General features: G+C 42.9%; 2 protein-coding genes across 2 annotated transcripts in view; one reads left to right on the top strand and one right to left on the bottom strand.

Annotated features, from left to right (window-relative positions):
* Nucleotides 1-416: 416 nt before the first annotated feature.
* SBDS (SBDS ribosome maturation factor) lies at nt 417-8,899 on the bottom strand. The gene is made up of 5 exons (XM_044673039.1): nt 8,614-8,899; nt 5,364-5,493; nt 3,824-4,024; nt 2,907-3,071; nt 417-1,903 (listed from the first exon to the last, which is right to left on the bottom strand). The coding sequence occupies exons 1-5, from the start codon at nt 8,739-8,741 to the stop codon at nt 1,775-1,777; spliced, it is 753 nt and encodes a 250-aa protein (XP_044528974.1). The 5' UTR covers nt 8,742-8,899; the 3' UTR covers nt 417-1,774.
* A 1,150-nt stretch (nt 8,900-10,049) lies between these two features.
* Nucleotides 10,050-14,866, top strand: part of LOC123244524 (S-adenosyl-L-methionine-dependent tRNA 4-demethylwyosine synthase TYW1-like) — a 282,947-nt gene continuing 278,130 nt past the window's right edge. The window contains exons 1-3 of the mRNA XM_044673037.1: nt 10,050-10,107; nt 12,682-12,815; nt 14,479-14,622. Coding sequence (XP_044528972.1) covers nt 10,104-10,107; nt 12,682-12,815; nt 14,479-14,622 — 282 coding nt within the window. The 5' untranslated portion in view covers nt 10,050-10,103. The remainder of the gene's footprint in view (nt 10,108-12,681; nt 12,816-14,478; nt 14,623-14,866) is intronic.

The following is a 14,866-nucleotide window of genomic DNA, read 5'->3' on the forward strand; positions in this document are numbered from 1 at the left end:
CTACCATTCATCTGAATGAATTCCTGGTACAAGTGAGGAAGGGCCTGGCCCCAGCCAGTCACTGGAGTTTAATTTGCTTAAGCGAGCTTTCCTTAGAGACCAAACTGAGTATCTGAATGTTATGAGTATAGCAACAGATTACACTTGAGAAACCTAGTGCTTAGCAAACTAGTTTATCTGCCCAAAACAAGTAAAAAGTCTCCAGGAATTACATATTCCTCATGGTTGACAAGAACCCAAATGAATACTCAATACTTTTGCAAGTTAGCTTCCTTATGTAGAAATCTCTCAAATTGACTGTTTTTCTGAAGTAGGGAACATTGCATTTTCATATTTTACTACAACTCCCACTGAAGATGTCTTCTTGATCCATAAGAGTTGTCTTATAAAGAGTTAAAAAAGAAGCACCATAGCAATTATGGTTAATGAAAATTGCATTTAATGCCAACTACATAGTTTTGTCAGTTTCATAGGCAAACTTCAATGGATTACAAAAAGAAATCTTGGACAGAACAGTAAAGTTGACGCCACCTTGTTGGGCACCCTTTGTGTATGCTGAATACCTTCGTTAATATTCCTTTCCACACATTACTAAGCAGTAAGAATATTGGGTCCTACTAGAAGGAATGTAAAACTTGAAATAAACATTTCTCAAAAACAATTTTAGTATAAAATGATTTAGTCTTGGGAGATGTTTGTATCTTCTGAGAAAGACCTAATTAGGACGTCTGGTACATGATTAGGGTACAGCCCATATGATTGAGAAGTACCTAAAGCTTGACCATAGGGCTTATTTATTTTGTTTTACTTAATTACTAAGGAAAAATATTGTTTTGTTAAAATATATCTCTTTTGTGTAAAGCTCTAGTTTATCTTCTGCAATGTAATCTCTTTTAGGAGTCTGTCTTAAAAAAAAAGTTGGGTGTTCATAATAAATAATTACATTTTCTTTTGTAAGTCCAAAAGGAGTTATGCTTACTTCTCAGTCCTGCGATCACACAGAATGTAAAACTGACAAAAATGGGAAGGTATCGTTTAGAAACACACAGGCCATTGTAATAAAAATAATAGAGGTTTTATTTGTTACATATAACTTCATCTGTATTAACATATATTATAAATTTTAAAAATTATAATGAAGTGACTTTTTTTTTAAACCCAAGATGGTCTTTTACATTTTGGCAGCATGTTTATTAAATGAGAATACTGATGGACTCCTAGTCAGTAACTGTCTATATACACACCTAGTAAAAGCAGTGTCATTTTGGGAGTCCCAACACCCAGCTTAATATTAGGCCAAATTAAAATGACTCAAATTCTATAATGAAGAAATGATGTAGGCCTATATCTTTCTGCCAAGGGGCATTTCTGAAGTATGAATTTTTAGTGTAAACTCTGAGACAACTTTCATGGATGTAAAGTTACCAAAGAATGGCTGTTATCAAAAAATAGATGACACAAAGAGCCTATCTGATACCCAGGCAGAATGCAGAACAGGAGAGTTCCTCGTTTCTTTTAATGGAGTCTAACTTGATAACTGGGATTGCCTTGATCCCACAGTATACATCTCCACCTTATACTGAATATTCTGTACCTAAGTGACTCGTTTGGTTAACACATAGACTGGGATGAAAACATCAAAGGAAGCCGCCTGAACAAGTATTTGACAGGGAAAAAAAAAAACCCAAAACCCAAACCCAGGAGTTACAGTGCCGAGGGAAGTGAGAACACCTTTTAGTGTTGTGTTTATAAGTGAAGAGACAGTAAAAAATTTTCATTCAAATTTCTCATCTCCTTCTTCCACATCTTTCAAGCTGAGCACTTCCAAAGAACCTTTTCCTTTTGTCTCTCTCTGTATCAGCTCATCGATTTCTCTGAAGCAGCCCGGGTCAATTAGACATACCTGAAACATTTAAGAGTTCTGTGATAGCGGTGGATGGATGGATGGATGGACAGACAGACACAAACACACAGTCTTTGTTTAAACTACAGTTGCAAATGTGGGATCCTTCAAGACACAAATTCACCAAAAGATTTTTGATAATATTTGAAACAACTCATTTTGTCCAACTTCAAAGAAGAAAGGTGCAGGTGCACATTGGGGAATTACATTTTCTGAAAACAAAAATCTCAGAATCTCTGAACATGACTCTCATTGTTGGATGAGGGAGGAGTTAGGCTGCTTCAAACAAGGGAGGCAGCTGGTGATGTGGCGGATAGAGAGCTGCGTCTGAATTCGGAAGACCCAAGTTGGAAATTGACTCAATGTTAACTCAGTTGCCTACGTTTCCTCAACTGTAAAATGGGAATAACAACATCCATCTTGTAGGGTTTTGTGAGGATCAATGGGATAAAAAGCAGGCACTATATAAATACTTCCCCACTCCATCCTCTCCAAAAACTCCAAATCACGAACTATGAATATGGAAGTCATTGTACTAGGGTAATATATTTCCTTATCTCTGAACATTTTAAGTCTTGGATTCTAAAGCATTATAACCTCAGTCTGAGTCCTGCCCCTTTTGCTGTTTCTTCGGAATGTTCTGTGGGAAACGAGTCCTGATGATTTCGTCTTTGTGATCAGATGGGTCTCGATTATACTGTCCTGTGCTGTATGAATGTTACTGCCAGCCTTCTTTAAAAACACCAACTCAAAAAAAAGGCAAGTCCTATTCTGTTTCCCTTTGGAGCCCAGAGAAAACAGTCATTCCTTTTAGTATTCTTATCTAGACTATTATCAATTAGTTATCTAGTATTATAAATTCTAGTAGTATGTATAACTTATAATCAGAAACATTTTTCGTTACTCAAGTTTTACTATGCATTAATTCCTGTTTCCTTCAACCTAACTGCAGAAATGACTCAGAGAACAAATATACAAAGGAATAAAAATTTTTTTAGCTTACAATTTCTAACTGTTCACCAAAGTCTTCACTTTCTATCACCTTGATCAACGGTTTGAGTTTTTCTTTTAGTTTTTTTCCTTCCCTCACAGGTAGGATGAATCGAAGTCTCATATGGGCTCGCTCAATCTTCATGTTTTCCTTCAATTGCTTTATTACTTCCAAAGCCTATTAAGATTAAACAAAAGAAAAATCATTAACATTTTGTTTCTTTTGGTTAACCTTTACTATCTCACATGGTATTCATTTCTGGAGGGCAGCTAGGAGATAAAGTGGAGAGAGTGCCAGGCCTGGAGTTAGGCAGATTCCTTCCCGAATTGAAATCTGGTCTCAAACACTTAATTAAGCTGTGTGATCCTAGGCAAATCACTTAACCCTATTTACATCTGTTTCCTCAACTGTAAAATGAGCTAGAGTAGGAAATGGCAGACTATCTTTGCCTAGACACCCTCAAATGGGGTCATGAAGAATTGGCACAACTGGGAAAAGAAACAAACCCCAAACTTTCTTCTCTGGCTGTTCCTCATGCTTGGGAGTCTCTTCTCCCCTCATTGCCACTGTCCTGTGTTTCCTTCATGTCTGAGCTAAAATCCCACCTTCTTCCAAAAAGCCTTTCCTTATCCTTAATTCTAGTGCTTTCCCTCTGTTAGTTATTTCTAATTTGTATTGTATCTAGCTTGTTTGCATGTTGTCCCCCCATTAGATTCTAAGCTTCTGGAGAGCAAGAACTATCTTGTGCTTCTTTGTATCTCTAGGGCTTTGCACAATACCTGGCACACAGGAGGTGCTTAATAAATGCTTCCTGACTAACTGAAGATTCCAGGAAGAACAGGATAAGGCCATGTTAAGCAGAAACATATTTCTATGGACAGAATTTCAAGTATCTTTAAAAACCAAAGCCCCAACACCAACATACTGACCTGCTGTTTTGTACTCTTGTTGGGTTTGACAGAATAGTGGATATCCTTCATTGCTCTTTCAATGAGGATGACAGTGTATGGTCTCTTTGTTTCGGGATTAACGCATTTATCTGCCACAATTGTTGCAATATCCCTAAACATCTGCTCCAGTTGTGTGTGCCGTTCTTTATCTGACACTTGTACTTCTCCTTTTGTTAAAATCTAGAAGGAATAACCATTGGATTATTTATCAAATACATGTCTAGGGCTATCTTTTAGTTTTGTATCATCTACATTTCTTGATTGGTCTCTGCCCCTTCCTGAGAGCTAGGCTTAGAACAAAGGATAAAAAAGGGCTCAGCACAAGCAGAAACATCTGACTCCTCTCCCTCTCCCCCCACCTTGTAGTTCTGTAGGGGCTAAACCTGCCAATAATTTCGCAGCATTCCTTTTCAATGCGTTGTTCTATTTTCGTTGTTGATGTGTATATCACTTCCTTGGTTCTGTTGGCCTCACTTTGCATTAGTTTACTTTTCCCATGCTTCTCTGTGTCTTAATCATCATGTTTCCTATAGCACGGTAATAGTCCATCACACTCATGTACCATAATTTGTTTAGAGCTTCCACAATTGACGGCAATCTGCTTTCATACCATTAATCTTTAAAGAGCAAGCTCACATTTATACTAGTTGACCTCCAAAGATAGCAACTCTAGCCATGAGAACAATCGAGTTTCTGAGAAGAAAATGAAATTTAAACATTTCAGCTGTGAGGATGCATGGGTCTCTTATTTTTTGAGGAAACAACTTATCATATGTGGCTTGTGAACAACTGCAAAGCCTACAAGGAAAAGGACGATTTGTGAATTCTGAATGATGACATTAAGTATTATAAACATTTTTAAATGGGTAAAATGAGTTAATTAAAATTTTAGTTTTAAACAGGCCACATACTTTGGAGGAATATGAATACAAGTTTGAAAAAAGTTACTAATTTCAGATGGAATTCCTTTTTCCTCTCAAAACTTTTTTATTTTAGGGGTCATCTATGATTTCACTGGTATTCAATGACAATCAAAGCCCCCCAGTTCTTTGTAGGGAAGTTTTCATGAGATGCTGTGGCTAAAGTTTATTCAGGGGCGACGAATTCTTTAAAGAGAAAACTGTCTGCTAAACTAGGTGGATCATCACATCAGAGCCAGGCTTGGGCACAAAACCCTACTGGTGGATAGGACTTGCTAGAGTTTGGGCTATGGGCTACTGTAAGCCTTGTGAAGATCCCTAATGCTCCTTGCAGCTGTACGAGTCAATGATAGTCTAAACATTTGTACATCTGTAGAGGAAGATAATTTTATTAAGTGAAAAGGCAAAACACCCACATCTGAATTATTAATAAATTCTGAATTAGTGTGCTTAAGTTAGCCATGAAACACTGCTGGCTGGCGGAATGCTTCCCAGGGTAACAATGAAGCCAGAAAATGACAACAAAGTTCAATTGAAACATTTAATTTGGGGGATAACCAATATGAAATGCTCCACCTATTAGATTTTAGAGAACCCACCTGTTTACAGATTTCCGTCTGGTCATCAGTCCCAAAGGCACTGATAAGATCTTCCTTTTTAGCAACTTGGCCTTTAGAGACATTTACAAATACCGAGTGGGTCTGCAAGACTTCATCAAGGTCTTTTTCTCTGAGAGGAAAGTGGGGAAAGGGGGAGAAAGTCACACATGAATACAATGAAAGGTTTCATAAAGTCCTATTACTTAAAAATACAGAATATTGTCTTTTGTTTATGTTTTCAAAACCCTTACTGTCTGTCTTAGAATCAATACTGTGTATTAGTTCCAAGGCAGAAGAGTGGTAAGGACTAGGCACATGGAGGAAGTATCTGAAGCCAGATTTGAACTTGGGAACTCCTGCCTCTAGGCCTGACTCTCAGTCCTCTGAGCCACCCAGCTGCCCCCAAAATGATATTGTTTTAAAGAACATTCTGGGTTAAATACTTAATAGCAACACTCAATATTAATAATAATAATGAATATATTAATAGCAATACCAATTATTCTCCAAAAATGGGCCACATTTTTCTTTTTGCTGCTGATCACCCAAGAGGAAACTTCCAATACAGTTTACTGATAGGATCTATTGATCTACAGTTGGCAGCACTAGGACCATAGATTTTAGAGATGAAAGAGATGGGAGAGGTCACCAGTTCTCACTCTTTATATATGAGAAACCAAGGCCACAGCTGATTAAGTGATTTGCCCAAAGTCACAAAGCAAGTGGCAAAACCTGGATTTGAAATAAGAATTCAAATCTAGGGCTATTTCTACTTCTGCTTTATAGTATCATAAAATAATAGTTAACTTTAAAAAATCCTTATTTTCTAAGAAGACAGAAGGGCAAGGGCTAGGCCAGTGATTCCCAAAGTGGGCGCCACCGCCCCCTGGTGGGTGCTGTAGGAATCGGGGGGAGGCGGGGTGGGAAGCAGTGATGGCCACAGGTGTATTTATCTTTCCTATTAGTTGCTATTAAAATTAAAAAAAAAAAATTAATTTCCAGGTGGCTAAGTAATATTTTTTCTGGGAAGGGGGTGGTAGGCCAAAAAAGTTTGGGAACCACTGGGCTAGGCAATGGAGATTAAGTGATTTGCCCATAGTCATAGAGCTAGGAAGTGTCTATAGTCAAATATGAACCCAGGACCTCCTTATTTCAGGTGTGGTGCTCTATCCACAGTGTCACTTAGCTGCTTCAATAGCTAACATTTTTATATAGTGTATTGAGTTTGCAAAGTGTTATTTCACCTGCAATGATAAACCTGAGAGGTAATCAGCATTATCATCATCCCTCTTTTACAGTTAAGTGAAAGGACTAATAGCCACAGAGGGAGGAAAAGGGATTTGAACCCAAGTCCTACCACCTGTGTTAGCTGTTGTAAGGAATGTGACAGCAGTTCATAGCAAGGGAAGTGAAATCAGGGGATGTTGGGTCTGGCTTGATCCCAAATTTAGAATTCAGTTTTCCAAATTCCATCCTTACTTGTCTCTTGTAGGAGCCTGAGCCTGTGATTATTTCTTTTTCTCAACTTTCAATCTCTCCCTAATGCCTGGGTCCTTCCATATTGCTTAGAAACAGAGCTCTCTCTATCTTTAAAAAACAAGTTCTGAATCACCCTCTTTACCATTCCCTTCCATTGAGAGTCAGGGACTTAACTCTTTTTGTCATGGACTCCCTGTGGAAAAATGGTGAAGCGGAGGATGGAGCCCCTTTCAGAGCAGTGTTTATAAATACCTAAAGTAAAATACAGAGGACATTAAAGTTGGTGAAAATAGATGTAAATTTTTTCCCCATTCAAGTTGGGGTGTGTGTGCCTGGGTGTTCATGGATCTTAATCATCTCATGCCTTGGGGAAGTTAAGATGTTTCACTCTAAACTCTTTCCTATTCCTTACTTAACCATTTCCATTGAAGGAATTGCTGTCCTTACAGATGTCTAGTAGCCATCCTCCTGAATCTTCCCATGTCGCTCCCACACGAATCCACTGCCAAGTCTGGTCCATTCTACCTCCAGGACACCTCAGGCTTTTCCGTTCTCTACACTCGCATCCCAACTCACCTCCACCTGCTGCCTGGACTATTCTAACAGCTTTCTAATTGGTCTCCCTCAATCAGTCAATAAACACAGAGTGCTGACTACGTGCCAAGGCCTGTGCTCAGCACTGGGATATACAAAGGCAAAAGACAGTTTCTGCTCTCATGAAGAAGCTCAAAATCACAGGGGGAAACAAGCAGACAAAATGTAGTAACAAGCTATATAGAGTATAAAAGAGGGAAGGTGCTAGAAAGAAGGGTTGAGAAAGGCTTCCGGTAGAAGATGGGATTTTGGCTGGAACCTGAAGGAAGCCAGAGGGCAGTGATGATGATGAGGGCATTATAGGAATGGGGAACAGCCACACAAAACGAACATAGGGGAGACATGGAATGTCGTTTGTGGATCAGCAAGGCCAGTGTCAGTGGGTTTGGGAGTCTCTGCAGAACTCTTTTCAATCCAGTTCATCTTCCTGGCAACTGTCAAAGTGGTCACTCCAACCAAGTCAGTCTCTAATCAGTAATATTCTATAGCTCCCTATAACCTCCAGGTCAAAATGTATCCTCTTGGTAGCCATCCACCCTAAGCCTTCTAACTTGCTGCCCTGCCCCGGCTTCAATGCCCCACCCAGGATAACTCATACCCTGGGCTAGAGGGCAGAGATCCAAACTCCTCCCAGAGCCTTCCTTTACAAAGCCCCTGGCTTCGACTGCATGGGGCAAGTTGTCCTGAGATGCTCCCCTTTGCGTTGCCCCGCTAGGATTGTAAGCTTCTTGAGGGCAAGGGCTTTCTTTTTATCTGTGTACCCAGCGGTGAGCAAAAGGCCAGGCACACAGCAGACGCTTAACAAATGCACTGCCTGCGAAGGACCCTGTTTACTCTTCCTCGGTCCCCTCCCCCCCACTCTCGCTCCTCCCTGCCCTCCCCAGGGGGTGTCAGCCCAGCATTGCCAGCTTGCAGTGCCCTTGCCCTAGCTGTTTTGCCCTATTTTGTGCTAATGTTGGCCGTCTTCCCCTCTTAGAACGTAAGTCTCCCGGGGGCTGAGGCTGCTTAGTCGGCTGCTCCTTCTCCTGGGCCCTTGAGCGCTAGAACGCGAGCCGAAGAGGAGGGCGAGCCCCGCTTCGGCCGGGGCCGCGCACACAGCAGGCGCATACTGAGTGCAGGCGGGGGGGTGGTGGTGGTGGTGTGGGTGCCCGCCCCCCTCCGGCCACCGGTCACTCACACGCCGCTGCGCCAGCCCACGACCTTGTTCTTGTAGCAAGCGATTTCAAAGCGCTTCCCCGCGCGCTTCATGCGCACCACGGCCACGTTCGTCAGGCGGATCTGGTTAGTGGGCGTGAAGATGGACATCGCGGCGGTGACCGGTCCCCACCCAGCGGGCGGGCCTACTAACGGCCGCGGACCCTCGAGCCGGGTCGCTCGGACTCCCCGCTGAGAAAGACTCGAAACGGAAGCGCCACCGACGCTGCAGCTCCCACTACCCACCGTCACTAGGCACCCCTAATGCGCAGGCGTCGGGAAAGGGGCGGGAACAAAAACTACATCGTGGGTCGGACGTTGGCGTAACCCGAACCAACCAGAAGGCAGGAATGCTTGATGGGCTTTTGGCCTGACCAATTAGAGATGCACAACCGCCCTCTTCCGTCTTCCTTTTCTTCTTTTTTCCCTTCTTCAGTTTGCTCTGGGCAGAAATTCAACTACCCTGTGGACTTGTCCTTTAACAACCGCCTGGAAACCTGTTATGGGAGAAATCGAGTTCCGAAATGGGCATGGATCGGCCTTCTCTTCCTATTGCATATCAATGAACCCATAGGTGTTAGTAGTCCGCTCTGTCTCAGGGGGAGCACACATAGTTACACCGAAGTGGTGCAATGGTACTGCACGAGGCCTGGAGTCAGGCTTAGTATCGAGTTCAAATCCATCTCACAACTTAATGGCTGTGGAACTGTGGGGAAGTCATTTTAATTGGCCTCGGTCTCTCCGTCAGTAAAGTGGGAATAACCTACTTCCTAGGGTTGTTGTGAGGATCCAATGAGATAATAATCGAAAAGCGCTTTGTACAGTGCTTGGCACACAGTAGGTGCTTAATGAACACACCAAGGCAAACACAGAACATAAAGCGCAAGAGTAGTAAGAGCTGGGTTCAAAACGCACTTCTGATGTTTGCTATCATATTCTGGATAACCCTCTTGGGTCTTAGTTTCTTCATCTGCAAAATAGGTGGATTGAGTCCCTTCCAGCTCACTATTGTGTGATCTCTGGACAGGTCGTGGCAGAGAGCTCCTAGAAAGCAGTCCATCTCACTATTCTCTTTGTTTCCCCGGTACTCAGCAGGGTGCATTGTAAATAGTTACGCGCCGGATACCCGTCTCCTTTCTTCATCCCTCCCTCTCTTCGGAAATCCTTTCCAGCTTCTGACTAGCAACCTCTCGGCTACTATTACCTGAATTGAAGGCTGGGGTAGGTAGCCCACCACTATGACCTCGTGGGGTTGCTCTCCGGTACCACAGACCGTGGGGGCGGAGCTGGAGGAGGATAGCCTCCGCCCCTGTAGCTGGGGTCCCGCCCACCTCATCCCGCCGACCAATGACAAACGCCGGCCGAGCTGCCAGTCTCCCCGCTGCCCAGCCTCCTGGAGCCCGCAGCTGTAGCGCCTGTCGGGCTCCCGCCTCCCGCTTGGCCCCGACCCTGCTCTAGCCGCCCGCCGAGGATATGGGTAAGGTCCGCTATCGGTCCCCGCTTCCCTGGTTTGGGCTCAGGTCCGCGCGGACCCTACCCTGGCTGACCCGGGGGCTGCCTGCCGCCATACCCCGTCAGACCTAGGCTCCCCCCGCGCGCTCGTGGGTTCTCGAGGGGCCGGTAGCCTGCGCAGGCGCGCTCGCTCCCGTTGCTGCGTGCGCGCTCGCGCATGCGTGAGGTGGGGCGAAGCGAGGATTGGTTGGATACACTTTTATGACTGGCGATTGACTAGTCTGTCGACCAACGACTATTAAGCGCCTACCCACGTGCTAGCTTGGGGTTGAAGGGTTGAGAATGATGTTATACCACAGCAACCCTGCCCTCCTGAAGCTTCCGTTCTATTGGGTCTGACCCTGTGATCATGGCATTCTAGACCTGGAAGGAGTCTTAGAAATCCACCTAGGAAGTTATATCTAGAGACTGAGACTTGTCGGAGCACACACCTAGTCAGTTTCAGAGGCTAGATTTGAACTCGGGTCCTTTATTGCTGGGGCTCTGGGCAAATGAAATTTACAAACACTTATTAAATACCTCCAGTTCCTAGGCTACATTGGCACTGACCCGGAGGCAATATGCAGTGATGTGTTTTGTGCCACTATGTAATAAAAAGAATTCTTGGAATCCCCAACACTGTAAAAACAAAAGCACTTTGTTCACAACAACCCTATCAGATGGGTAATCTCCATTTTTTAGATGAGGACACTGAAACCATGATCCTGAAATGCCTTTCTCAGGCCCACACCTGTCAGATGTCCTATAAAAGGTGGATTTTGAACCCAGATCTGGTTCCAAGGCCAGCACTTTTTAAAAAATGATTTCTTGCTCTTCTTCCCTTCTTTCCTTCCTTCTTTTCTTTTTCTATTTTTTAAAACTTTTACCTTTGGTCTTAGAATCAATACCACGTATCAGTTCCAAGACAGAAAAGTGGCAAGGGCTAGGCAATAACTTGCCCAGGGTCACACATCTAGGAAGTGTCTGATACTGCATTTGAACTCAGGACCTCTCTCTAGACCTGTCTCTCAAGCCATTGAGTTACCTAGCTGGCCCCTTGCTTATTCTTTCCAGTAGCAATTCACTGGTGTACCTTATTTTATTTTGTGCTGCAATGAAGAAGGGCTTAACTTTGCAACCTTCTTAGGCATGGGATGCAAGGCTGTACATGTCATCAAAGGATCTAATGGTGGCCCTTGACTATGCCATTCATTTTATTACCATGTAAAAAGCATGAATACAGCTGGAATAACTATTGTTGCTATTGCTCAGTTGTTTCAGTCATGACCAACTCTTAAATAATGTCCCACCTTAAATCCTAGCTGTGGTGATGTTTGGCAAGTCATTTAGCCTTCTAGTACCTCAGTTTCCTCATCTGTAAAGGGAGAACTTAGACGAAATGTCCTCCAATGCCCTTTCCATCTCTTAATTCTATGAAACTTGGGGGGAGGGAAGCTGAAGGGGAAAGGGTAGCTAGTACAACCATTGTTGGTGTGTTGTTCAGTCACTTCAGACCTGCCTGACTCTGTGACCCCAAATGGGGTTTTCTTGGCAAAGATCCTGGAATGGTTGGCCATTTCCTTCTTTAGCTCCTTTTAGAGATGAGAAACTGAGAAAAACAGGGTTAAGTGATTTGCCCAGGGAATACAGCTGCTAAGTATCTGAGATGGATTTGAACCCAGGAAGATGAATCTTCATGACATTGGGCTTGGCATTGCACCACTTAGCTGCCTTGGAATAACCATACATGTTTGCATGTTCAGCTCTCCAGTGAGTCTCTCTTTGATCTTTTCTATCCAAAGAGGATAGATGGCTCAAAGTGTCTGCTTTCAATAAGCCAGTGATATAAACACAAACAAGCTAAGTCCACTATTGGCCCTACAAATAATGAATGCATTAGTTTAATGTTGAAATAGGAAGTTAATTTCTGCATTTCCAGAACCTTTTGAGAGAAGTTAAGAAACATGAAGATTGCCCAGTGAACCTAAAAGTCTGTGAAGGAATTGGGGATTAAAAAAAAAAAATCCTTACCTTCCATCTTAGAATCAATACTGTAGATTGATTCCAAGGCAGAAGAGCAGTAAGGGCTAGGCAGTGAGGGCTGAGTTACTTGCTCAGGGTCACACAGCTAGGAAGAGGCCAGATATGAATCCAGGAGCTCCCATCTCTAGGCCTGGCTCTCAGACCACTGAGCCACCTACCTGCCTTCCTGGGTTTGGGAATTTTAAATCCCTCTTGGTATTCATTGAAGGGCTTTTGGGACACAAACCGATCTTTTAAAAATAGGAGCTTGGTTTCAGGTGTTTAGAAAAATACTAAACAGTGTCTAGCTGCCCTTATCAGAAATAAGATGCATGAGTTAGTTGAATCCTGGTAAATTAATGTTGCCAGAGTCCACTTAGAATAAATGGAGAACTCAGATTATCCCATGTCTTTTGCTGGTCAGATTTCTGACCTAAGTTCACATTTATTGGTGCCAGTTGTTTTAACTTCTAATGTATTTTAATAGAAAAAAATTGTTCATACTCTTTTTACTTATACATGTGAAATTTCTATTTAGATGCTTCCTTGGATGTGTGGGACCATTTCTTCACACCTTTGATGTCATTGTGGGTTAACAGGTTTTATGTGTACTTGGGTCTTGCCTTTGGCATTAGTCTGTGCATCTGTGTCCAAGTGGCCATCAAAAAACTCGTAAGTAGAGTTATTTCTTAAGGGGATGGAGGCTTCCTATGAGTCAGATTTTATATTTTTAGTTCCTAACGGTTGTAGGATGTGCTCCTTTATTCTCTTTTGGCTCTGCTGAGGCTGAGTGAATGAAAGAAAAAGTATATATCAATGTTTTACAATATTAAATTTTAATAGCCAAGTCTTATAATATTAATAATAATAGTTATAATCATATTAATAATAACATTTATATGGCACATGTGACATCCAGGAGGAGAGGTCCATCCGGTTGGAGAGCAACTAGTTAGTCCTTAAACATTTATTAAGCAAATGTCTGCTATGTGCTAGGCACTGTGCTATGCAGGAGCTCAAAAGAGAGACGAGGGAGTTTCTGTGTAAACCTATGAGTTGTCTCCATGCTGATGATAACATAAAAAGAGAAAGAGAAGAGGGAAGGTGGGGAGTAAGAGGGGGAGAGAGAGAGACAGAGAGAGAGAGAGAGAGAGAGAGAGAGAGAGAGAGAGAGAGAGAGAGAGAAAGAAAAAAGGGAGAGAGAGAGAGAAAGAAAGAAAAGGGAGAGAGAGAGAAAGAAAGAGAGATAGAAAGAAAGAGAGAGAAAGAGAGGGAGAAAGAAAGAGAGAGGAAGAAAGAAGGAGCGAGCGAGAGAGAGAGAGAGAGACCCCAGAAGTAACAAACTCATAAAGGTAGTGGACAATATAGGGATGAGAATCCTGCTGAGGAGACTGAGAAGGATCAGTGGGACAGGTAGGAAGCCTTGTCCCAGTGAGCACCCGGAAGGAGGGGATTGCCAGAAATGCTAGGTGCTACTTGGAGGTCAGTGAAGTTTAAGACTATGAAAGCACCCTTGAATTTAGCCAGATAGAGATATTTGGGACCTTGAAGGGAGCATTTCCTAGATGGATCTGGGAGGAGAGCTGGCTTCCAGTCTTCCTACAGTGAGACAAGGAGGATGCAAGGAGGATGAGATCTGTTTGGTTTGTCCTGTGAAGTCAGACCTCAGAACAGTGGGTGGGAGTTGTGAGAATGACCTTATATCAGTGCTAGCTCCAGTTAGAATGGGTAGCCTGCTGAGGCATGACGACTACTTGTGGGACAGGTTGTATTGGGGATTTTTTTTTCCAGATGAGATTAGATGGCTCCTGAGGGCTTTGACTTCTGTGGGTCTCAGTTTCCCCATGTACATAGCTCTCAAGGATCCTCTAACCTCTGAAATCCTTTGATCTGATAAATGAGGGAAGTTCCTGTTGTCAGATGGAGGTTCCATTTGATTCTGAACCCTTATCGTGTGACCCTTGCTTTTGGCAGGGCCTGACGACATGGTCTCTAGGGAGGGCTAATGTGTGAGGAGGAGGAGATGGTTTGAGAGACCCTGAGGGCCATTGTAATGAAAAGAGCCCAGAGTTCTAAGTCTGCCATCGACCCCCTGGGCCTGAGCTATGGCTAGCCATTGCCCCCCTCCCTTTTGTTTCAGCTTCCCTCAAATAAGGGGTTTGGCCTAGATCATCTCTCAGGGCACATTTGCATTTTGTGATTTTAATTTTCCAACCTCTTCAGGGATCTGTTTTTCTGTCCACTGTTGTCATCAGGAAGGGGACTGGGGTGGGGCAGGAAATGATAGAAAAAGCTTGGTTGAAATAACCAAAACCTGTAAACTTTTACCTGTAAGGGCGACCGATCATCAAAGGAATCCTCCCTCCAGAAGGCTCCCCCAACTCCAGTGGCAAATGGTCCCATCTCAAATCAGAAGAAAGAAGAAGTCTTTGTTTCTGGAGTGAAGATCTTCTATGGTACCCAGACAGGCACCGCCAAGGTAAGAGTCTCTCCATCCTTTTGACCTTTGATTCCTGAACTCATTTTTATCAGTCAGGTTGACTTTAGTGAATAGTTTTATTCCTAAAGTTTTCTTTTTCTTAGCCTTTCTGGGGCCCTATTCCTGATCTTCTCCATACCTTCTGCTTAATGTTTTAATTAACATTTCAAATGTGTAAAATTCTGATGACTGACTAGCATTTGTTTTTTTTTTTTTAACATTTATTAATATTCATTTTTAACAT

Source organism: Gracilinanus agilis, chromosome 4 (genome assembly GCF_016433145.1).
Source record: "Gracilinanus agilis isolate LMUSP501 chromosome 4, AgileGrace, whole genome shotgun sequence".
NCBI classification, from domain to species: domain Eukaryota; kingdom Metazoa; phylum Chordata; class Mammalia; order Didelphimorphia; family Didelphidae; genus Gracilinanus; species Gracilinanus agilis.